The sequence below is a fragment of the Gadus macrocephalus genome, chromosome 22, assembly GCF_031168955.1.
Source record: "Gadus macrocephalus chromosome 22, ASM3116895v1".
NCBI classification, from domain to species: Eukaryota; Metazoa; Chordata; class Actinopteri; order Gadiformes; family Gadidae; genus Gadus; species Gadus macrocephalus.
Genome location: NC_082403.1, coordinates 13,826,955 through 13,852,302, shown reverse-complemented (window position 1 = coordinate 13,852,302; position 25,348 = coordinate 13,826,955). Strand labels below are relative to the sequence as shown.

General features: G+C 43.9%; 1 protein-coding gene across 1 annotated transcript; it reads left to right on the top strand.

The window, feature by feature from the left end:
- The first annotated feature begins 577 nt into the window (after positions 1 to 577).
- Positions 578 to 24,639, top strand: gatad2b (GATA zinc finger domain containing 2B). The gene is made up of 11 exons (XM_060044173.1): positions 578 to 890; positions 9,080 to 9,514; positions 11,667 to 11,796; positions 11,977 to 12,108; positions 12,540 to 12,665; positions 13,025 to 13,198; positions 14,765 to 15,149; positions 15,948 to 16,150; positions 16,241 to 16,354; positions 17,161 to 17,407; positions 17,517 to 24,639. Exons 2-11 carry the CDS (start codon positions 9,081 to 9,083, stop codon positions 17,651 to 17,653), a joined length of 2,082 nt encoding a protein of 693 aa, XP_059900156.1. The 5' UTR covers positions 578 to 890; position 9,080; the 3' UTR covers positions 17,654 to 24,639.
- Positions 24,640 to 25,348: the final 709 nt, after the last annotated feature.

Below are 25,348 nucleotides of genomic sequence, written 5' to 3'. Positions count from 1 at the left end.
CTTATTACAAATGAATTCTTGTATTTATTACATACATAACCTTGGCACTCTTTTTAAACCTGTAAGGAGTGTAACATTTGTGTGTGTGTGTGTGTGTGTGTGTGTGTGTGTGTGTGTGTGTGTGTGTGTGTGTGTGTGTGTGTGTGTGATTCTGATTAATCACTTTAAGTACACTTTGAGTTCATCAAGCAGTTGAATATTGATAGTATATTCCATTTTGTATAGTAACAGTGGATAGGATACAAAGCCTATACGCTCTCCTTTGAATCTGCGCTGGTCATTGTATCTAAAGAAATGTGCTCCATCACTTGGAAGTAAATTTTTTATAAAATACACAAATAAATAAAAACGTAATGTAACTAGTTATTACGATATATATCATGTGATGTAGGCTATAATATAATAATAATGTAATAATATATACATAATATATACACATACACATATTCAACAAAACCCTACAAAAATATCATAAAATATTATGTCGATCGTAAGGAGAAGCCCACGTTCCCGTTAGATCCTTGATAGTCATTTTAGAATGTCATTTGAGCTGATATGGCTGACCAGCATTCATCTTTCGGTGTCGGAGGCTATTTAATACTGTCAATGGTTGAAGGTTTGCCTCGTGCTGCCAGCACGGCGCACGTCCCCTCCCTTCTAGACAGAGACAACAACATACCTTAATAGGGGCGCGTCTCCGACACAGCCACCGACCAATAACCCGTCTCTGTCTGAGCTAGCACCGAGGGGATGAACGCTTGTCGAGGCCCAATCAGCGCCTTTGTGTTGTTTGCCGGTGCCGGAGACTGGTTGTGAGGAGCAATTGCAGCGCTTCAGGATTTGACAGTAAACCGGGAGCCTGTGGAAACCGAGGGGTAAAGGCGAGACAGGTGAGCCCGAGGACATGCGTGAGGCCTAGCCGACATCGGGGTCGATTTGAACCCGCAGCGGCATATTGAGACAGCTGAGCGGGTAGTCGTCGTGCGGACTTGATAACTGGAGACGGGCGATGTTGTTTAGCGTCACAGACAATGAGATCGCAGAGCTTTGCCGTCAATATGTGGACCAAAATGGACATGTTAGCCAGCAGTAATCGCTTCAAATGCATGAATCAAATATAAGGTCTTGGAAACGCAGCAAAACAATCGTAAACGGGAATGTGAAGGCATCCAAATGCATCTTTGTCAAAATACGGGTTGCCAATTGTAATGTTTAATCGCGGTTGTTTAAAATATTTTGGCAAATGACTAAAATGTGTTTCATTGTTGTACCCCCGAGTCTCCAGGGGTTAACTCGGATTGCGTGCGACCAGCTATGCTGAAGGTATACACCGCTAAAACCAACCGATGTGCATATATCGGTGCTTAATAACCACACGATGAGATTATTTACAACCACAATAAGCTGATTAGCGACGTGGGGATAGGAGTCCTAAACGCTTAGGTGGTCTGCGAGTGGCTGGCGTCGTTAGGGGCTGTTTTCAATTAGAAGAATAAAAATGGGAAAACGCATCAGCCATTGACGTGAGTGGAGACGTTGTCTGAACTTGGTGTAAATGGCCTCCTTCACGCAGAAGAAGTGCATTGGTTTCTCAGGGTCTTGCAGATGGTGGCTGTTTATAGAGGGTTTTCTGCCCGGCTCTTTATGTTGGTGGCAGCGGGCCCGTCACTGACACATTTCCCTACTATTGCCCACACCGTTTGGTACTGGCATCCTGGACCAGATCGATGTTTGTCTGGTTTTCTGCCGAAGAATGTGCTATTTGTCATTTATCAGTTTATTCATTTGTAAATATAGACGTATAGTTCTCACAGCACCACTATGGTTTGCAGGTTGTTGCAGAACGTCTTTGGCCCATTACAGTAATGGATTCACGTAGCTCTTTGTCTTAATCTGCACATGAGCATGTTTATTCCGTTTCTAACGCAGGGTGAGCGTAATGGGTTGCAGCCTTCAGTCGACTCCGGGCCGAATCTCACTATGCTTCCTAAAATTCGGAATGAATAATACATGCATAATAACATTTCACTCTGTTTGCCAAGATACGTTTTGAGTTGTATAGTTGGGTACTATTTGTAGATGTTGCATATTTACACAACAGCTCCACCCCATAAAAATGTGGGAAGAAAATACATTTCAAGTGGTTTAACTGTTATTAAGGCCCATTATTAACTAATCATTTCACAACATGTGCATGTTTCCAGAACAGCTTATGCTTAAACTCTTGACAGGTAACTCTGTACCTATGTGTCTCAACATGTTAGGCAATAAGGGGCCTTTCTTGCTATATTTAGTCCAAGATTATGTTTTAAGTCTCAACTACGGGCTATTGTACTGTCCTTAACAAAACTACAACAGCAGATCTGCCACTGATGGAAGTAAGCCTTGGCCTAGCTGATGCCCGAAGTGGGCAGAAAGTCATTCAGAACTATAGGGTGAACACTTACACAGTATTTATGTCGTTAGTGGGGAATATCTCTCATATAGGCCTTCTCATATTTGTCTAAACAAAGGCTTGAGTGAAGTCGACATATTTGAGGTAAACCTATTTTTATGTATAGAATCGATGCCTAGGACCCAAGTTACTAAAGTAAATTACTAAACAATATGATGATATAACGACCATCGAACAGCCAATATAGCCAAGCCATACAACCTTTATGACAGATTATTGGTGAATGCGCTGTCAGATCTATGGGAATGCACTCCATAACCTCATTCCTTTACCCCCATTACCATCATGTTCTAATTTATAAATTTTTCTAATTACTTATTATTATTATTATGGACTTCACAGCAACATTTGACTGTGTAAAAGAAATTCAACGACCAAAGACCAAGCAATTATGAATGCAAGTTCAGTTTTATTTATTCATTTGCACTTTTATTTTCCTACGATGTGTGAAATGTCTGAACCGCAATACCGTTTCAGCCAATCCTCCACAGATTTGGTTTGCCTTAAAGAGCAAGAACCCCCCCCCCCCCCCCCCCCCCCAGTTGAGATTCAAACACTTTTTAAAATAGGGTACCTCTAGGAAGTATAACCGTGTTGCGACCCACGGCAACTTTGTGATCCTTTTTTATTAGGGATGTACCGATGGCAGGACTCTGACTCGGCCTGATACTGTGCTAGTGTACTCGTACTCGTACAACCCCCCCTGGGGGTTGTACTTGTACAACCCCCCCCCCCCGTTGCCACTTTACACAACGTAACGTTTAAACGTGGTAATTTGTCTTATATGATCGTCAACAGAATTAATCCAAGTAATCGATGCCATTTTATCACGTTACTGAAATAAGTCCCCAATTAAGAGAACAAAGGGTAAAAGGGGTAAACTGTTCTTCCCGAAACACTATGTGAACCACTCGGGTGGTGTTCTTTTTGCGATGTCGGACTGCATTTTCCAAGGTAGTGTTGGATACAGTAGTCAAACGTCTTGTATACCGCCAAGGTGTGTGTGGATGGTGTAGCTCTGTCTGACCAGCGGTTTATTTAATGTCCGCGTTTGAGAGAGGGTTAGGCTTCCCCGACATGTATAGTAATTCTACGGCTGTGGCTGCGATTAAACTGGCTCTTTAAACTCTTTAAAATGGTATTAGTACTCGTATTGGTACTCGGATCGGCAAGTAACCAAATGTAAGTTCTTGTACGTTTTGAAATTGGAATCAGTGCACCCCTATTTTTTTGGAATGTCCTTGTATATGAGCTTTATAATGAGTAACGTTGTATATGAACTGCGCTTCACCCTCCCTCTGACGTGGCCATCCTAATCAATCGCTGCTCAGACGGCTCCACTCATCCACACACACGTAGCATTATGCTGTAGTTGTCCGGGAAGCACAACTCTCACGTACACTGTCATCGAAATCTATGGCTGTCCAGATCGAGCTCCACAAATCCCACACCGTGTTGTCATACTATATGTTCAGTTCATAAAAGCAAGATTCTGAAGTACGGTTCCTCACGGGGGTGACGATACAGACTGTTCATAAAAATAAATAGTTCCAAAAAAACGAACAATCATCTGAACTAGTGTTAGTCACGTTGCACACATTTACAATACCTTGAAAGATATCGATATTCAATACCATCTATCTCCGTTTTGAGTTTGGCCGCTGCGTCTGCATCCCCTTCTGATGCATCCTCTCCATGTGTCTTTCTGTTCCCCTGTATGCTTGTTAACCGTCCCTTCAGGTCTGTTTTAGCTTACGTTGCTGGTTGCTTGCCGTCTGGAGAGGGGGAAGGGGACTTTGGCCTCCTATTTCCGCTACATGGACGTCATTGATCATAAGGCTTTGTTTAACCTCCTCTTAAGGTAACAACCCTGTCCTTGAAACTTGGGTCAAGAATCATGGCTGTGTTCAGTATCGGCTGCAGATGCCTGTCCTCATATATTCATCTGAGATCTCCTCCTATATTTTCTTTCAGTTTATGTTTTAGGTTGCTGTCACTTTCCTCAACTGTCAAAGTAGAAAATACCTTCCAACTTCGGGGCAGGACAGAGACAAGTGTGGTGTGCTTTCCACCAGGAAGGGCTTCCCTGAAAGAGCTGACGGGGCTCCATATCTCTTTTACAGCCTCAAGAACTGTAATGTGGTCATCTCTAGGCATGAGGTGCCATTCCTTCCCATCATTCACTAGAACTGAACAGGCTGCTTGTTGCTGTTTTCGAGCTCTCTCCACCATTTCATACGCTGAGTCCCAGTGTGTCGGCCGTCGGCTCATCATGGATCAGTCTTTGTTCGGGCTCCCACAAATCTTTCTGCTTCTTCTTCAGCTGTCTGAACATGTTTGGTGACCTTCTGAGAGCAGATGCTGCCTGGTCCACCTCGACAGTGCTCCAGACACGGTCTATAGCCAGGCCCTTGCTAATGGCGAGGTGCAGGTTGTGCCCAGAGCAGGGAACCCACATGAAGACCTGCTGAAATGCTTGTAGTTTGAGGCATTATCAGTGGTGATACCAGCCATATTGGACATGCCCTGCTGCCATGTTTGGTCTACCCTCCTCTCCAATGCCTCCCTCCAGCTGATGCTCAGACACCAGGTCTGCAGCCCACAGAATTCTGATATGAATTGCAGTTACTGTCCTGAATGTGGATGTGGCCCTGCTGGTCCATAGGTCAGTGGTGCATGAAAACAAGGGTTTCCCCCAAGATTCTCCATGATCAGATCTTTAGTTTCGTTGCAGAGGGCAGGGATTTCAGGAGGCATGAAGTCATTCTGTGAAGGAATACCTGTTATGTCACTGTTGAAGGAGTTTTCTTAACCCGGGTTTCTCAGAAATATACACAGTGACCTGATGCATATGTACTCTGTTACAGCCCTGTCCAGTATCTTAGCTGAATTTGAGTTGCGGACATTTTTTCTTTGTTGTTCAAATACTGTTGGAAGAGTAATGTGTCGTTCTCGCTGCAGGTCGATTCTCCATAGCTGCTCTCTGGTACTATTAGACAATATCACACTTTTACACCGTTTTGTGTGTGTGTGTGTGTGTGTGTGTGTGTGTGTGTGTGTGTGTGTCAACAGCTTCCAGGTTAATTTACTTCTGACCATAGAGAATGTATTTCCTATCAACTCAAACTCTGCTGTTTGAGTTTTCTCAGGCCTGATGGCTCTGAGGGGATTAGATTAGTTTGAAGAATTACAAATGGCTGTTGGGTCAAAAACAGGACAACATCACTAGCCCTATTCCTGAGTTATTTTCTGAAAATAACATACCCAAAGTAAATTAGGTATTTCTCGTTTATAATATGAATTATTGGTAACAAATGAAAGATGGTACCTGGGAGATTGTTGTGCAAGTGAAATAATCGACGTGGTTGAAGAATAAAACTAGAACACGGCATAAGTGGAAGATTATATATATGCCAAAATTAAATGTAGGGTTTTGGATTGAATACCACCTAGTACTGCCAGTTGGTAACCCGATAGGGCCGTATCAAAACATCTAATAAGTACCTGGGTTGATATTTGATGCCAATAAATTGAAGTACAGCTAGAATAGAGAGATTTGAGCAGAGGTAGGTTTAGGCAAAATGAATCAATAGAACCAATGCAAATAAGACAGTATAAGCTTTATGAAACAAAAACGATAGATATCTTGAGAACACAATATACAATTTTTACATGATTTTGGTAAATAGAATTGTAGACTACAAAGCCAAACGCTCACAATTGCACCCTACCAACACCAGATGACAAAGAACATGTGTTCAGATTGAAGGCAATTCCATTATTTCTGCAGCGACCTCTTGGCTATGATCCATTGATTGTAAACAGCATGTTTAGTTGCAAAATGGTGCCCAAACACTGGATCATCCGTTTATGGTAAAGTTGGTTCTTAATTCCTTTATTTTATTGTGGGAAATTTGTATTTTAACCTTTCATTATCAATATGTAGCGATGAATCAATATTTCACACAATTTAAAGGTTCCACTTCAGAACCCTTAAATAATGTATTCGGGCCAGCCCTACATGACGTAAACAAAATACATATGGGACGTATTGATTTACTGCGTAAATAACCATTTCCGCTTTACTTTGATCCCATGATTTTGAGGAAAGCATTCACCCCTCTAGTTGTAGGATTTGCTCTACTCGGCCTTCAGATATGACGCATTCTTCAGTAGGTCTACCCCCTATGCCGGCGTTGTCTCATTGAGTCCTGCAATTTGTTCCTCTCTCTGACGTATGATCTTAAACGTGCGTGTTTTTCGTGTGAAAGTGCATATAAAGTGAATACTTTGTCAATGCAGCGTCTCAAACTGCATCAAGGACATCCGTTGTTGTGAAGTGAGCGTCCATGTTGGTCGCTGCGTCTGCTTGCCCTGCGCTCGATGGCTTTCTGTGGGCCAATCTTTAATGAATCAAAATAATCTGGCTGTAAAATGGTTAAAGCATGCAAAAACCTTTCAAAAAGACCTTTCTTTCTTCTTTCCTATTGGTCCTCGAGGTAGTGCACTTTTTATGGTACCACTGCAAGGAATTGTGGTCATAGAAGGCGGAGCATGGGCAAACGGACATGGTGCCCCAGTGAGTTCTAGGAGAGGATGCACTGCTACATGCAGAGGTTCTAACTCCTGTGTTTGACCCGGGACACAATGGCCTGTTTTTCAGTCAGAAGACAACAAGTCAGGGCCTTGCTTTGCTGCAGGATCCTTCCAACTGTTTTATTTTTGCTTCCCCATCTTGTGCAGCACTCTGCGTGCTGTGTAATAGTGTATGTGTGTCACTGTGTCTGTGACAGTTTTTTTTGTTTTTTTTCTAGCGAGGGAAGTGAAGGTTGAAGTTAGGGTTGGCATAATTGTGAGGGGACCAAAGCTCATTGTGAGACTCTTTGGCCAAACACTAAATATATAGTTGTCCTGGTGATTCTTAAAATGTGGGAATAGATTTGTTGTGTTGCATCAGAAGGGATGCAATCGATCCATGACTAGTTCTTTACAGTACCTGCTTTTGTTGGTCACTGGTGTTCAAGAGGCTAAAATACTGAAGCAGGGCTTCGAAAAAAATATATTTTTGTCGAGGGGGTGCCTCCGCTGCACATATCATTTTAACTAATGGAATCCTCATTCCGAGTCGACTCAAATACTCTCCCTCAAACAATAATGGCTTTGGAGAAAATGAATAAAATGGGATTGGAGGCTGCTGTAGGCGAGATTTCAGAGTTGGAGAGTGCTGCGAGAGCTGCGAGCTGTTCATGTTTACTCTGGAATCACGCTCCGCAATAAAGAGATCTTCAGTGGGGAACAAATAGGAAACAGCGGCCCATGTCTAGTGCTGGTAAATGAAAACAGAAACGTAGAAACAATGGCCTTAAACTGGGGCGGAAACTGCAGAGGTTCCAGCAGCTAACACCTCTAGCCCTATGGCGACGACAGGTCCGTTGGATCGGCTGATCGCTGATTTAGCTGCCATCCTTCTGCAAATCGGACAATTGCTTGTTCGATGGTTTGCATGGATCTCTATTTCTGTGACGTACAGCTAGGATTGGACCCTTAAATAGTAATACCTATTGCGATTCATATCTTCTCCGATAACGGTGATGTTTAAAAAAATCTATATATTTTCTCTATACATTCACAGCCTCCATCACTCACTCACCGCAGCTCTCTGAGTCAATACGATGGGTTTGTGCAGAGAACAATAGGCCTCTTCAGTGCCTGGTGTCTATATGCACACAGTGCCCTACAAACACACCGAGGGAAACCCCAGAACTCTTGAGCGGCCTTCAGGTAGTTTTGTCTGCAAATTGAGCCCCTAACCGGGGCTGGTTAACACATGGGGGGGGGGGGGGGGGGGGGCACATTAAGCACATTAAGCACACCTACCATGACTGGCATGGTTCAGGGTCAGGGGGCCGTATGGGGGAATTCGATTTTTGGGGTGAGAGGAGGGAGGTGGATTAGGGGATGGGTGGTGGTGAAACAAAATAGTTGCGTTGGAGATTGGATTGGATCTTTATTAAATGTAATACAAATGCCATAACAGACATGCATGATACACAAATAGTTTAGACTCCCCAGCTGTCTTTAAGTGAGTGTCATGTCCTCCTCTAATTGGCTAATGGAATTTGTCTGACCAATTGTTTTGGTCCAATCCCGTGCAAGAGGCGGGACAGAGCGCCGACTCAGGGCAGCACAGAACCAGCAGGCCTCGCTTCGATGAGAGGACGTTGGCGAGACAGACACTGCAATACATTTGACTAATGGGTTTATTGCAGTATTGCTGATACTAAAACAACTATGTTTAGAGGTGTTCCCATGCCATGAGGTATTTGTTTCTCATTCGAGGAATGTATTGCTGTTTCTATACAGCAGGTTTGACAGGTTGCTGCACAACCCACGGTTTATTGACGCAGCATTACCATTAATAAACCCCCCTATTCTGAGTTTGCTCATGCAGCATTAATGAAACTGAATCAGTCTGGTGGTTATTCTGGGGAGGCGATGATCGCAGATGTGTTTGCTTTTAGTTTTTCAACCAAACTCTCAAAGCGTGTGTTCAGCTCCTTTTTTTAACCTGAACACCAGCTGAAGTTCCCCCATGTCTTCCCATGTCTTCCCCCCCTCCGTCAGGATGGAGCGGATGTCCGAAGAGGCCCTGCGCCTGAACCTGCTGAAGCGCGGCCTGGAGACGTCTGCAGAGCGCGAGGAGGCCCTGGCCAAGCGCCTCAAGATGGAGGGCCACGAGGCCATGGAGCGCCTCAAGATGCTCGCCCTGCTCAAGCGCAAGGACCTGGCCGACCTGGCGGCCCTGGAGGGGGCGGCGGCGGCGGCGGCCGGGTCCCTGGGGGACGGGAAGGGGCCCGGGATCAGCAGCCAGCACCATCACCACCAACACCACCACCAGCAGCAGCAGCAGCAGCAGCACCAGAGCATCATGGGCGCCAGCGCGGCCTACGAGGAGAAGCTGAACGGCAGCCTGCGAGCGGGCGGCCACGGGGAGCTCAGCAAGAACGGGAAGGAGAACATGATGGACGAACCGGTGGACATGAGCGCCAGTCGGAGATGGTGAGTGGGGACTGGTCTTCGTCCCAGGGGGTGCACCATGCTAGTACGCCTCAAAGCAAATGCTTTTGTTGTGATTCATATATTTTGGGCAATTCCTATTTACACTGTTTCCACTTTGTGGAATTTGACATCATGCATAATGTAGTGGATATTAGGCTAACAAACAAATGTGTGTGTGGGATATTCTTGTGTGCTATTCACGCCACGCAACTTGTGTGAGGAAGTAAGTAAACAAACCAGCCTGATGCTGTTCTCAAGAAAAAGAGGCATTTAGCTCAATGCTTTTTCTGTTTTAAGCATTTTATTGAAGTGCAAGAACATGGGGTGCGTTTGGTTGATGGCTGGTTCCTAGCAGCCTCACCTGGCCCCAGTCAGACTGATTAGACCCTGGTGCTAGTTGAGCCCGCACACTTTGAGCGCATCGGGCCATCATACAGACAGGATCAGGCCCCCATCATGGTCTGAGTCCGGCCAGGTGAGTCTGCTTTAACCAGCCTGCAACCAAACACACTCCACATGAACCTAACTGTTTTGTCAATGGTTGCCAAAACTAGAACCTAATTGATTTGTCGAACACCCTGTAACGCCAATAAACAATTAATATGCCGCACACTAACCCGACCCACTACAACAACCCTCTCTCTCAAAGGCAAGTTGTTGTTTCTGTTGATTATGGCTCAGAGTTCAAAATTGTGTTTCTAATCATGTGACTGATGAGGGAAAGCGATAGCCTGGGTAGCCCCGCCCATTCTTCAGATGAATTAAGTTCGCCCTCCACAAGGGTCTGGAGAAGAGCAATGCATTTCTTTCTGCTTCCGATACGTTTCTGCGGGAGCCAATCACAAAGTTGGCTTTTCCCCTTGGCGCGCTATTAGCTGGTTTAACACAATGACGACAGGGAAGCGACGGCAACTAGCCAAATCGCGTACAGAGTTAGTTGAACTAGGCCCGTTGATCACGCCTCTTGTGCTGAAGAAAATGACAGCAGCCTTCCCAAGACCAAGGGCTTGGTCTGGCAAGAGCAAGGCTAGGAAAGTGAGGTTTCCACATGTGTAACCTGGCTGGGCCACCAGAGGGCGGTGTTGTGCTGTGATTAAAAGCTGCAGGGATACAGCTTTTCTTAATGCTCAGAGATGTGTGCCCCTCCCTCATGAATGCGGGAGATGGAACAGAGAGCATGAGCTGAAGGGCAACATTACCCTGTTACCAGCATCGACTCACTTTAAAGGGGACATTTTATACCCCCAGGTGTGCGTTTGATTAGCCATTACAAGCTGTTTTGAAAATGTGCAGCTTCTAACATCACAGGTGGGCGTGTCCACCTAGATGTGTGACGGATAGATGAGCAACGTTTTCTACGGTCCACTGGGTAGGCTGGTATACTGATCTATCCAGCACACATCACAGGTGGACACGCCCACCTTTGATGTCAGAAGCTGCACATTTTCAAAACGGCTTGTAATGGCTAATCACACTCACAATGAGTGGTTTAATATGTCACCTTTTAAGGAGGCAATGGAAAACCCAGTGCAACAACTCCAGGAATTGGTGTTTTGAATATAACTATTTGAAAAACGAAATAGTAATATTGGAATGTTTTCCACACCCTTCAAACATCGTATATACATTCAGACGCATCCAGATTCAAATTAAATTAAATTCAAATCTTTACTTCCGAAAGCTGTAATCGTAGCATAGAGAAGTATTAATCTAACCTCCATGAACATCACATTTTTCAGGATATGTATTCATTGGGCACACTAATTAAATGTGTTTATTAGAATTAAAAAGATTGCGTCTTTCAGAAGGCCTGGGAATGCACAACATTCCCATCTTAGGACCGCTTGCCTGCTCTCACCGCTGGATATACTCCAACTGAAGTGGGTTTAGGCATGTGATCATTTAAAAGTGACTTAACAAATAGTGCCACACTGTCAAGAGAGTCTGTTCATACTCCAAATGGCTTCTAGAGTCTGGTACTGCCAGAGTTATTCTGGGATAGGTTCTGTTCTGCTCGCTTACTATCTGAACGCCTGTGGCGTTCAGATAGTTACACCAGGGGCTTCCTGTCCTATAACCGTCACTGGTTCTCCTTCGAGCCTGGAGCGTTCTTGTTTCCCATGGTCTCTCGTTTGTGTTTCCTCATCGCCAGCGAGACGGCCTGCGAGAGGCGCTCTCTCTCCCCGGACGTGATCGTCCTGTCTGACAACGAGGCCACCAGTCCCAGGAGCAGCCCCCACCCCGAGGAGAGACTGCACCAGGCCAACAGGGAGATCTTCAGGGTGAGCCCCGCCTCTAAGGGTCTCCACTCGCAGACCAGGGAACATCAGAGCACTGGGAATGAACTCTATGGATGTGTTAGAACTGTAATGGCTGTTCTTTAGATTAATCATAGTTTCGGGCTAGAAGGTTACTTCTTACTGACTGTGTGTGTGTGTGTGTGTGTGTGTGTGTGTGTCCAGGGGAAGACGGGCGTGGAGAGACAGCAGATGATCAAGGTGCTGCGGGAGGAGCTGCGTCTGGAGGAGGCGCGCCTGGTGCTGCTGAAGAAGCTGCGTCAGAGCCAGATGCAGAAGGAGAACGTGGTTCAAAAGGTCGGCCCTCAGAGCCCTCTCTGCATGCAAAGGTCCCAAATGTTCCCCGGCCTGGTCCACCTTGTGGCCCTATCTACAAGTCACCTTGTGCATGGAGGAGCAATGGGGCTGTCCACAATACATGGAGGGTTTATTGAAATGAATCATTAATCAACCACAATGAATCAGCTTAATGTATTACATAACTGTAATCTCAAGTGATCGGACAGAACAAGCATGTCTCCGTAACAGACTGGTGTGAAATACTCCACTCCAGTACTTGCTAAGGATGCAAGAATTATCAATCGATTACATGGTCTAAATGTCAAAAATAACTTCACAGCATTATTTTGTATCCATTGTTTATTTGCCCTCATATTGACCTATAGCCATCGAGGGAATCGTTTGTTAAATGTCTGGGTGTGTTCTGAGGTTCCGTTCCCGTGTTCCAGGTGCCAGTGGTGCAGAACGCCTCGTCTCTGCAGCCAACACCCATTCACAGTTCTCAGGGGATGGGGAAGCTGCCTGTACGACCCGGCCTCAATGCCGCCGATCCCCAGAATCTACGCAATGTGCAGGTGTGTGTGTGTGTGTGTGTGTGTGTGTGTGCGTGTGTGTGTGTTTAAATACCTGCTGTTTGTGAGCCCTTGTTTCCTGTTTGAGTGTTATCTTCTGAAACGTGTGAGAGCAAGTATGTCGATGGCATTCATGCACACGTCAAGTGGGGATCTCTCGTACCCTGTCCTATCTATAAATGTGCTGATGTGGCTGTGAGCGAGTCGTGCCTTTCATGTAAACAGATTTTTATTATCTAGATACAATCTAGGTTCAAAACGGGTTGTAGGAATCTGATAACCTCCACAATTCTGGAATCTGACGGTGATATTTGTCTTTAACATTATCATCGAATCCTCCTCACCTCTCTTTCGGTTCACAGGGTCACTCAGTCATCAGGTCAGCAGCCAACGCCAGCAACATGCCCCAGATGGTGATGTCCCAGAGGGTTCTGGCGCCCAACCCCACCCAGCTGCAGGGCCAGCGGCTGATGGGGAAGCCGGGGATGGTCCGCACCAGCTCCGGCATCATGAACAACTCTGTGAGCTACCAGCAGGTAGGACCTCATGGGGGAAGGACCTCCGTTGTTCATGAGCTTCTCCATCCTTTGGACTAGATGCATTATGGTCTGCTCACAGTCTTTAAGGAGGTGTTCACAGTGTATCTGTGGAGATCTGACGTTATTGTCTGGGTTTATTTATTATATGGGGCTGGTACCGCTTAAAGCTCATCCCCCAATAGCAAAAGCGTTTTCAAATGCCCTTTCAGCGTCCCAAAAGACCCAGTGCTGAACAACGAAGGCCCCATGATTGGCGTGAAAAGGGATAGGCTATGCGTGGGCTGTGAACTCCTTTTGTGACTTCTCGCAGTCCTAGTTTTAAGTTGTAGTTTTCGGCATGATTTGCTGTTTTGAATACAAAATAGTGTTCAGTCATTCATGTGTAACATGTAGATCTGCAGAAACAAATGTATCTTTATTTTTTTTCGTGGAAGGCTGTAATTCTCAACAAAAAAAAATTCTGCAGATAAAACGAATATGGAGCTAAAGTAGGGTAAAATCTGTGGATGCCCTGTGGGGATTGAGGCAGGACGATGTTTGAGCGCACACAAAGCAGCAGGCCTGTTCAAACACAGACACATCGCTTTGATGATACAAAAGAACAGCCGTGAGACCATAATGATATCGCTTTAGTTGGTTGTATTGATTGTGGGCCACATAGTAATTACTAGGGATATGCATTTCTGGCAAAAATACTATTTGATATTCGCTGAGAAGTATTCGAAAATCTGTCAATCAAAAACACGCACCTCGTATACACGCACACACAATGACACAGGGAGAGGCTTCTATGATTTGTATGAAATCAATCTGTTTATTTCAACAACTGCGCCATCAACATTCAACATCAAAATGATTTCAACATGGGCTTAGGCAGATAGACCTACATGCGCCGAAAACAGATCGCTATTTATTTTACTGAACACAGCCTGCATGACGGTGAACTATGGAAAATATGGCCAAAAAAATTACTTCACATGGTGTGTCTTTTTTCAATTTATTTGTATTGATCAGCAGAGAAATAGTCCGCCAAAGACTTTGACGTCGCTTAGCAACCAAGGACGCTGGGGTTGAAGTTACCAGACTACTTGCGGAGTGATACAACAGAAAAAAATAAATCCACTTTCCTTGACAGTGGTCATTATATGCTTAGCAACGAATTATCAAAAAAATATTCACCACCGGAATTTGTGAAGGCCCATGCAAGTGAACGGAGAGTTCAACAGCATTGAGAAGAGCTGTGTAGTAAATAACGCAGCAGGTCTGGGTTCAGTTTCGTAGAAGGCCACTCTGAGATCATTCTACACGTTAAATCGTGGCCTGTATTATTTTTTGCTATCGGCTTGAGATAGGCGATCAAATCCAATCATGGTCCGTTTATTGTCCAAAGTTAGATTTTCCTCCTGAATGCGTTAATTGTATCATTCAGAATCACCGTGCTTGTTTGTGCTCAACTTGCTCCAGCATCTTAAGTGAGTTCAGTCTGTGAATCAGCGTCTCCAGTGTGGAAGGTCCTTTGACCGCGACGGCTCCTAACCCCACCTGATGCTCCTCGTACCCCAGGCTACCAGTCAGCAGGTGGCCGCCTCCCAGCGCACCGGCTCCAACGCCATGTACATGAACCTGGCCCAGATGCAGGCCGCCGCCGCCGCCGCCGCCGGGGCCAGCAGTGCCGGCGGCGGCGGCCTCGGAGGGGGCGGGGCCGCCATCAGCCCCTCGTCGATGCCCAGCGCGGCGGGGAGCGGGGTGAACTCCATCGCCGACCAGGCCAGCAGCCAGGCGGCCGCCAAGCTGGCCCTGCGCAAGCAGCTGGAGAAGACGCTGCTGGAGATCCCCCCGCCCAAACCCCCGGCGCCGCTGCTCCACTTCCTGCCGTCGGCCGCCAACAGCGAGTTCATCTACATGGTGGGGCTGGAGGAGGTGGTGCAGAGCGTCATCGACAGCCAGGGTGAGCAGGGGAGGGGCAGGTTGTGGAATGCAGATCAACACTGCACATGTACTGTATACATTAGCTGATGAACTTGCCAGACTTGTCGTCTCTTGTTATGTCAAAATATAGACATGCTCTCGTCTCAAAGTTTATTGCAGCGCTCGACTTGTGTTCCTGTCGGTGCAGATTCCTGAATCTGGCCACGGGCGTGAGCTTTGAGTCTCATTTGGGCGGCAGCACACTGTAAACACTCGGTGTACTTGAGTTCAAAAATGTATCCGTGATGTACACGTGCAATGTCACTTTTAGAACCAGAAACCTGTCAGGTTGAAGGACGGGTGGGACATGGGACATGGTACATGCTTTTTTCATGCTAGAAATGTTAGGCTAAAGTGCTTGAGAAAGACCTGCGTGGTCTACAATCAGGATAACCACTTCTTAGAACTAGTCTTTGGTACAGTCGACCAATCTGTTAATGTCCTGATGGATGTTTAGGGTGTACGGTTAAACTAACTGCCACCGTCTTTTTGGCAGAATGTTGGACTGTGTGTTGGGACAATACATTAAGCTCTTATTAAGCTCTACATTAAGTTCTGACTTCGACACACGATTCTTTCAATGACTATTTGACGTTTCATTGAGGTTAAGCACCTCTTTTCCAAGAGAGCGCTGTTTAGCAGCGGAGATCCTTTTTTGTCATCAACGGCAAACCCTACAACTGCCAAAACAGAGTCCACAGCCACAACCGTTGAAGAGCTTCCATCCATGCAGTGGCCGTCTCCAGCAGTGCTCACCACGGTGTCCCCCTCTCCTCAGGGAAGCTGCGGGGGACGCTGTCCCGCATGGAGCCCTTCTACTGCGCCCAGTGCAGGACCGACTTCACCCCCCACTGGAAGCAGGAGAAGAGCGGGCGGATCCTCTGCGAGCAGTGCATGACCTCCAACCAGAAGAAGGCCCTGAAGGCGGAGCACACCAACCGCCTGAAGAACGCCTTCGTCAAGGCCCTGCAGCAGGAGCAGGTCAGCGCCGGTCCCAAGCCACCGGGGTCCCCAGCGGGGCGAGTGAGTGAGAGTGCCTGTGTCTGATCTGTGTCTGTGTCTCCACGGCAGGAGATCGAGCAGAGGCTGCAGCAGCAGGCCGCCCTGTCCCCCAGCACAGCCCAGCACACGGGGCAGAACGCCAGCAAGCCAGAGTCCATGATACGACATCACGCTCTCCGTCAGGTACGTTTCCAATGGGTTCTTTTTGAGTTTCACGCTTCAGAAACCCCCAGAAGCATCTATAACATAAGATCTCTGCCTTTTTTAATGCAAATTGACGCTCTTTATTAAAAGTGTACACACTTGATATTGTGTCGCTTGGTCAATTGAGAACTTGTTCAGCAAGTGGCCCCATTGACATCAGGGACACATTCTCCTGTACCACACCATGGAAAGAGAGAACTGTAGTGTCTTGGTAAGGGATGAGCGCAGGCTGGCTGGCCGGGGTCCTCCTCCGGGCTGTCGGGGATACTGCTCCCCTACGCAGCCAGGAGGAGGTGGAGAACACGGTAAACACCACAAACCAGATTCAACAATGGCAGCCTCCTCTGGCAAATATCTCGGTCTGAGTCTCACAAGCAAGTCCAGCCATCGTTGTCAAAATTATCTAATTGTGAATATTTCGACCAATATTGCGATTTAATATGCGATTTTTTTTTTCTTTTTTTACATTTCCTTATGTTCTGTATTATTCACTAAACGAGCAATAAATAATTCTTTAGCATGACAAACACAACATTGGAAGCAATCAACATATAAACTGCTCTTTCTTTTGATATTATAACATCTTTATTTAACTTCTTTTTTTCTTATTTTTTTTTATCTCAGCCTTTGTGATTTGCATATCGCGTTCTATCACATCGCGACGTCGGTTTGAATTACAGCAATCGTCCATCCCTAGTCGAATCCACCAAAGTAACGAACATGAACCCGCCCAGTCCCGATCAGAGGATGGCCAGAGAGCAACCCGTCCCCGTGTGTCTCCCCAGGCGCCCCAGCCCCAGGCCCAGATGCAGCGGGGGATGTCCAGCTCGGCGCGCGGCGTCCTGTCCAACTTCGCCCAGGCCTCCCAGCTGTCGGTGGCCACCAGCCTGATGGGCATGACGGGTGCCAAGCGCTGCACCAGCGGGGGCGGGGGCGGCAACGGCGGGCCCGGGGGCAGCGGCGGCGGCGGCGGCGGCGGCAGCAGCAACCGGCTGCAGCACGACAGCCGACGCCAGATCTACAACATCCCTGGTCAGCGGGCGAGAGCGCCGTCGTGATTCACACAGGTCGTCTCCCGACGGTGCTGATGAGAGATCTTTAACCCAATGTTTGATTGTTTTTTTTTCTCTTTGTGTCTCAGGGTTAAATATTGCCTACCTGAACCCAGCCGCTGTTGGAAGCCACAAGAGTCCCAGCTTAGCCGACCGGCAAAGGGAGTACCTTTTGGACATGATCCCACCTCGCTCCATCTCACAGTCCATCTCTGGACAGAAATAGTCCTCTCGCCCCCCTCCCACTAACTCCTTTACAAACCACCCTGACACTGCACTCTCCTCTCAATCAACATGTCCCTACCCATAGCATGCAGTGCCTGTCCATGTGCCTACCTTAAACTAACCCCAGAGAACAGCAATCAGCAAGACAAATACACCAAACTTGTCGGTCCACCCAAAATGTCTTACTTTATAATTGTTTGGCGAGGTCGTTAAATTATGAACCTGTTGTTGTGATTATTCTATGCTGTGTTTTCTAAGTATCACAGCCACGTTCCTTTTTGTCGGCGTTGTTATTTTGCTTTTCAGCCCTGTTTGCGAGAGGGACTCTTATGGATGGCTTTGACGGTGGCTAGGCTAAGTCGGTCAGTTGGCCACCCTGTTCACCGCCTTGATCCCACGGGTGCTCGTACAGGGAGGCTCCCAGGAAGTTGTTGATGGGGACGCGATGAGTTGGCGGTGTGTTTGGGAGAGCGCTCCTGACCAGGCCACACAAAGCATTTCTCAGTGTTAGTCTGACTTTTGGAGTTCATTCTGAAATCCATTGAGCTCGAAATTAAAAGCTAGTGTTGCAGAATAACGTGTACCATACGGTTTAAAATATGAAACAGATCTTTTTATACTTACACAACCTAATGAATTAAGGATAAATTATTTGGTGCATGTCAATATTTAGTTGAACAACACAAATGAGCTCATTTTAGCCATATCATCTACACAAAATAGGATGTTAAATGGATTGTATTTGCATTGATTGAGTACATGAGCCTGAACTAGTCGGTTTGCAAGTTAAGACTGGAGGGATGAATGTTTATGCGTTCTGGCTTCTGGAAACCGGGCAGGTCAGGGACAGCACACACAGGCTTACCCACACACCACCTTGAAATATATTAGCCATTCTTCAGAGAGCCACACACTCAAGTGCAGAGTGAAGCCAGCGATTTTAGCCAGCTTTTACATTTCTGTTGTATCCCTTCTCTAATTGTAGCATCTAATTGTTGTAGCATTAACGAACGCAGAAGAATCCAAGCCTTGGCAGATTATGTCAATTTGATTTGTTGCTCTTCATATAGAGATCCTTAATTTTGTCTTTGTGTGTACAGCTGTAGAGCGTGTATGGCTTTTGTGGCCGTCGTTATACCTTCCATTGTTTGGTTCAGTTCACCTCCATGCATGATGGGAATCTTCTAAAGAGACTAAACATGTTATTAAACCTTACTTGTGAATGTGGGTGGGTTCTCTCCACTAAAGTCATACATTCTGCCAATAGGTCAATATTCACTAAAAAATTTAGTGAATATTGATTGCTAACAACTTCACTCTCATCGTTTTTCCGCATATTTTTCACCATAAATGGCACTGGCAGCGTCTCGGAAGTAATACTACGGCTATTCAAACCGTTTGTTTTTAAGAGCTATATAATGCTATTAAAAACATGCATTTAACAAAGCTATACACGGCTACACAAGTTATACACATCAACGATTTTGAAGACCTAGGGATTCAACAGTAATAAGTTTACTGTTTCGTTCACCATGGCGTCCACAGGGATGTTTCCAGTTCATTAAAGTCCATGCCTATGGTCTCTGGTCTGTGCATTGCACTTATTAAGCTCAATAAGTGTTTGTGATAGTCGTTATTTTTTTCGTGGTTGAACATTATCTGTGTGATAAATAGATAAGCTTGTAAAATAATACAATTGGTATCAATTATTTCAACATTTTAATACAGCAAAAATTAGATTATGCATATTTCCTTGCAGAGATTGTACGGAAGCCTCTAGCCACTACACCAGATTTGATGGACAACCCAGAAAAGCACCAGGGGTCTCATTTATAACCGTTGCGAACGCACAAAACGGGGCTGAAATTGGCGTTCGTGACTTTCCACGCCAAGGTTGTGATCTATAAAAAACTAACTTGACGGGAGAATGTGCGCAGCCCTAAGCAAACTCTGACCCATGCGTACGCATGGTTTGGAGGAAAAGGAGAATTGGCGACACAGACGGTGTGGTGGTGAACTGAAGTCAGACAGAAGAAATGTAGAGAAGAACGATTATGTTTTATCATCGCCTTTCATAAGATTAATTTCAACCCGTATCATGCGTTAAATCTATGTACCGGCAATCAGAATAATTTAAGTCAAAATCAAAATTCTCTCTATTTAATCCCGTCACTCCATACTGTCCAACATGCGTCAATAATATAATATTTTTGTGACACTGTAAACACATACTCAAATGTCAATGAAATCCCAAGTGTGGAAAACCAAGCCACATACTCCTCATCACAATCGTTATATTATTGTCCGTTCCTCTTGATGTTTTTCATGACAAATCAGGCACTAAAAAGGGGTTATGTTCAAAAACATTTTACGTGGCTGATTACAAACTGATTATCCAAGGTGTTCTCGGCCAGTCTTCTTACCGTAACCCTATAAATACAGCGGTGAGCCCCGTGCGTAATGCTGCACCATGGCACTGCTGGCACTGCTGGAGGACCATGCTTTTCTCAGTCCTTCTGCCATTGTTTCCGACAAGACATAATACTTGCGTTTGAGTCTGTTTTTTATATGCAGATCGCATTCATGAGGTCGTTTGAATTTACATTTATGGTTAAAAAGGGGCGTGTACAGGGCGGAACGTGAAGCTCGATTCAGCTGCGCACACTTGTAGGCACTCTGATTTATAAAGCATAGATTGCTTTTGGGCGTACGGTCACTTTTAGTAACGATTCCACGCACAGTCTTATATATGAGACCCCTGGGCAGTCAAATTCAGCCCGTGGCCGAGAAGACGGCTGTGTGTATTTGTTTCTATACCCCAACACTTTCTCTGCTCACAGTCACCACCTCAGAATAGTCATGGTTAAGAGGCGTTTATAGATCAACAAAGATATATAAATGTGTAGAAAAGATACATCGTCCCCATTTTATTTAGCAGTAAAACTCTTGACCAATTTCAATCAGCTATATCAACTATAGCGCAAATATAATGAATGACATAGATAATTTAATTGCTATTAAAATAGTTGTTCAAGACCTAATGTGATTCTGACCGTCGTTCATACGGTAGTGACGGCTACTAAAAACTAAGTTAAGTGTCTGCAATAATGGGCGATGAGAACAAATTAGAAAGATGTAGTCAGCAAAGAACTGAACGCCAGCAGTAAGTCAACATTTAATTTGAACATTCGGTTCGGCAAGGGTTATCATTTAGCTTTTAGTGTATGGTTATTGGCTCCTCTGGGTGGTGCACTTCCAGCGCATTGAGGGTAGGATGCTGCATTTAGAGTTCTCGTTCAGAGTCCTAGAGGGTTAACGCGGTGTGTGGATTGATGTTGTTCATTTCAAATTGCGTTTAATGTCGTACAAGTGTTCCACTGAAGAGTTTGAGAACGCTTGCCTGCCTTGCCTCCTCCTTCCCCCCTGCGTGTGGTTATTTGTTAGAACTAGTTGTATGCATAGTGCAAGCGCTTCATCAGAATTCAAATGCTGGCATCGACACTGCTCACAATAGGTTTATTACTCACTCCCTTGCATTACAATCTGGTAGGAATGGTGGAAGGAATTATTTAGGCCCCAGTTCCGAATTTGCATTTGCTTTGTAATTTTTTTTTATTATTTCTCCCCCTGTCATTAGTTTGGAGAGTGGAAAACTCTTATTACCAGAAGAACGTTTGGAGAGTCCTATCTTGTGGGGCTGATTTTTGGATTTATTTAGTTTTTGTTAAAAGTATTTTGTTTTTAATATTGGCACAATATTGGCATCTTATTATTTGTGGTACAGCGACAAAAATGGACATACTGCAGAACATAATTAGGTAGACGTAAACGTGCAATGGTGAGAATGATTTCCATGAAGACCGCTATCCAGACTGTTAGACTTCCTTCTTTTATTGTGCTTAGTAGTCGTAGTACTAGTAGTAGTATTATTAGTGGTGGTGATAGTAGTGGTGGTCGTTGTAGTAGTATTAGTAGTAGTAGTAGTCTATATTTTTTCACGTGTGAATATTTAGACGCGTCGGCACATAGTTATTTTTAGGATACGCATTGTGGGATTGTCTTTTTTCAGTTAGATTTTTTTATAATTGGAATCACTTCTTGTCGTAGAGTGACCAATTCAATACAAGAACACATTGTTTGACATTTATATGTGCCATATTGAGAAGAATTTGCAATAACCAAGAGCCTAGTACAGACTCCCGGCATGCCTTCTTCAAGAACACGGATGAACGAACAGGCCCTTGGAAACAGAAAAATATAAACGGAAGGCACAACAATTTATTAGACGTAACCAGGAAACTGAGAATGGTGCAGTCGTAATATTAAGAGGCAACCTGGGATCAGTACTCCTGTCAACCGACCCATGGCCAAAACTATTGATCCAATACTAAGTAGTGCATCAACAGCCTCCATGTCCTTTGTGGTCCAGTGTGCAGACGTTTCAACTCGCTAGTTACTTGTGGTACCATGTGTTACTTTCAAACTTGACATAAACTTGAATTTGAAGGTGGAAAAAGATCCTTGTGTCGCTTAAGAAATAGCCTTTCTACCTAGAGACATTTTTTCTTCTTTTTTCGGGACAGTTTTCTTCTTTTTCCTGTTGTATTAGTGTATTCTGATTGCTATTTTCGCGTTGTGAAAAATGTTTTTCTAACGTCTCCTGAATAAAATGGTGTTGTACCTGAGAGGTACCAAGGCCCCTTGGAGACGATAATCAAACGATATCTATATTGAATATATATAGATGCCTGGCTCGAGAGGGAAAAAATGGATATGGATCTTATCCAATGCAAGAGAGACTTGGATTAATCATTGTGTGATCGCACACAGTTCGCCTCACTCTGGAGGAGCACTTTTCATATTTCCTATTGAAAAGACTTATTTTAATGGAAAAGTCGTACAATTTCAAGACATTAGATGGGTTGGATAATATCTTATTGTTTGTGAGAGAGTGTCGCGGGAGATTACTGTATGTTGTTTGTCATTTTAGTGTATACATCACTTATTAAGTCAGTTATTTTGTTATAGTATTCTTTGCCTTTCTTGGATAAAGTGTTTAGCTTTCTTCAAGTCCAATGATTTACATCTTGTGCTGTTTTCCACAAAGCACTTGAATTTTTTTCTTGTGGAGTCATATACACTCCTGTGTTTTCAGCGGTCCAAATATTTGAGCAGTGTTTAGTCGATTTAAAGTATTATTCTGAAGTTGAGAAGACCACAAGAGAGCTTCAAACTCCATAGTGGGAAATGGTAGGAGTTACCGATCACACAGGGCTTTCATTTGGCAAGCTCTTCAACACTCTTTTCTGTCCCTTATGTATTTCAATGTGTAATGAGTCAGAATTAGCTAATATCATACATTTGTTCATTAACACAAACAGACCTATTCTAGAAATATTTCTGTAAACAAATCCAAGTATCATGTTTTCTTAAGCCTTGTTTTGTTGCTTGGTCTCGTAACCCTTTAAAATGGGAATAAGATCTGTTATGAGAAAAAATGTCTGGGCTTCCAAAAATTGCAATTAGAGTTGTTAACGCCCATCCCCTGGTCTGGACAGCCGGTCTGACATGTTTTTAAGAGTATTATGCTGTTTTTGTACATGATGAAACGCATTGAAATGAGAACGAGCTGCACTCATATCCCTATAGCCTTGAAACTACCTAGGTTTTAATTAATCAGTGCAATACATACATTGAAGTTTACATTTTGAATAATTTGTTTTTGTGTGTCATATAAAAAAATGTTAATGGTTTAAAAACAGTGTCTCCCACTTGCCCTCTCTTCCAACTGTAAAAACGTCCAGATAACTTTGTATCTAGATTTCTTTTTTTAAGGTACATTCATAAGCTTGCCAAAACCATTCTTTTTGTTAACATCCCATGGTGAAGTAAAAAAAATCAAAAACAAATGTATTGACTATAAAATGGAACAATATTTGCTATGTTGGAAGTATTGACTTAATGTAAATAAGCTTTTTTCCTCCCTTGTACTAAAAAAGGAATCAATTTAAATGGTTGTATATTGTGTAAAAACGCAAACAAAAAGCCATGAATATTGTGAAGCTTGTCATTTCGTTTTGTGATTTCCCCGTATATTATTGTGTTACAAATGTGCAAAATGTATGAGATTTAACTCTTGTTGTAGATCTCCCAGAATGTGTTTCCTTTTGTATTGTTTTGGGAGGAAAGTGGTCATTGGTTTACAGGGGAGATATAATAGCATTTGGTTCTGGTATCGAGAGTCCCATGCACCCCATCCATCCCAAGTTCTTTGTAGAAAGAATATGCACCATATTTCTTTAACTGGGCATGTAAAGTGAAATGCCTCTCCTACTTGGGGTTCAGGTGTGAGTAGTTGTGTACCAACATTACCTCAATAATGTCAAACCAATTCTGTTTCGGGATACAAATAAGCTGATCTTGGTATAGATGCATTCAGTATTTTTACATGATCTCAATTAAATGTATATTCTTGGCAACAAATTGCTCTTCTAAAGGATAAGAAGGTAATACTGAATGAAATGCTTTTGCTTAAATACTCTAGCATTGAAAAGGTCAAGGCAATCCTCTCTATTTTAAATGTTGTAAACCATATAACAAAAGTGATCACTTTTCCTAGGAGCTGGAAAATACAATATGAATAGAAATCTGTTCTATTGTCACATTAGTTGCTGTTGAAAATGCAGGGAATATTAATGTTATCGATTAAAATTTGACATCAGGAGAATGAATGACAATATTAGTTAAGTAAATTTAATCTGATATTTAATAAATCAGTTTGTATTTTGCTCATGACATTAATCCTTACCTTTTGCACATCCTTGATATTTAAATGTCTTCAGAAAATAAATTTAGATTAGCTGTTTAAATACTGCCAATTGATTGAAAAAAATTATGCATTGACTGAAAAAAAATAAGCTAATTTTGAAGGAAAAACTTTGTAATATTTATCTCTTGCAAGCTATGTTTAATAAAGGTTGAAACAATTCTGTTATGCAGTGTGACATATGTAACCGCTGACATTTTCATAGTACACTTAAATTCCTCGCTACAAATTAATCTACAAATTAAAATATGTGCTCCAAAACACGGCACAAGTCTCTCTCACGAGGAGGTGATGGCAGTACATTTGCTGTCATCTGAGAATGGTAAGGTTTGGTATTTAACATATCAAATGATGTATTTGGTATATTATATAAATGTATTTATATTGAACTAATGTAAAGCTACTTTTGGTACATTTGAAACAACAGTATTCAAATGTACAAACAAAAAAGAATCCCAAATGAAATATATACCTTATACTGATTATCTTTGAACTGTTTATCATTACTGTGGAAAATAACATTTGGTTTGGGTGTAAAAGGTAATTTGAAGTTAAGCATAGCACTGAAAAGGCAGCCAAATTAGTTATAGCTTTGAAGGAATAGGAATGGGACCTAAATGAAACGTCAGGTGTTTGGTGGTCGGGGGTGAACTGGTCACTAGTGGGGATCTTTTTAAAATCTTAATTGAGCTAACTGGTTAGGACATTAAAATGTCAATCCCTATAGTATTGATTGAGGCCTTGCCTCTATGGAAATCTTCACGTCCCTGTCTGATCATATGGTTAGATAGCTACATTAAAAGGATATAATTTTAAGTATGCACATGGGGCATTACACATAGCCCAAGTTCCCAGGTAAATCTACACTCA

Excerpts from the sequence above, each read along its gene's own strand:
- gatad2b (XM_060044173.1), top strand. The coding sequence starts at position 9,081 with ATGGAGCGGATGTCCGAAGAGGCCCTGCGCCTGAACCTGCTGAAGCGC. Across the intron at positions 12,109-12,539 it reads AGGAGAACGTGGTTCAAAAG|GTGCCAGTGGTGCAGAACGC; the intron begins GTCGGCCCTCAG and ends CCCGTGTTCCAG. Across the intron at positions 15,150-15,947 it reads GAGCGTCATCGACAGCCAGG|GGAAGCTGCGGGGGACGCTG; the intron begins GTGAGCAGGGGA and ends CCCTCTCCTCAG.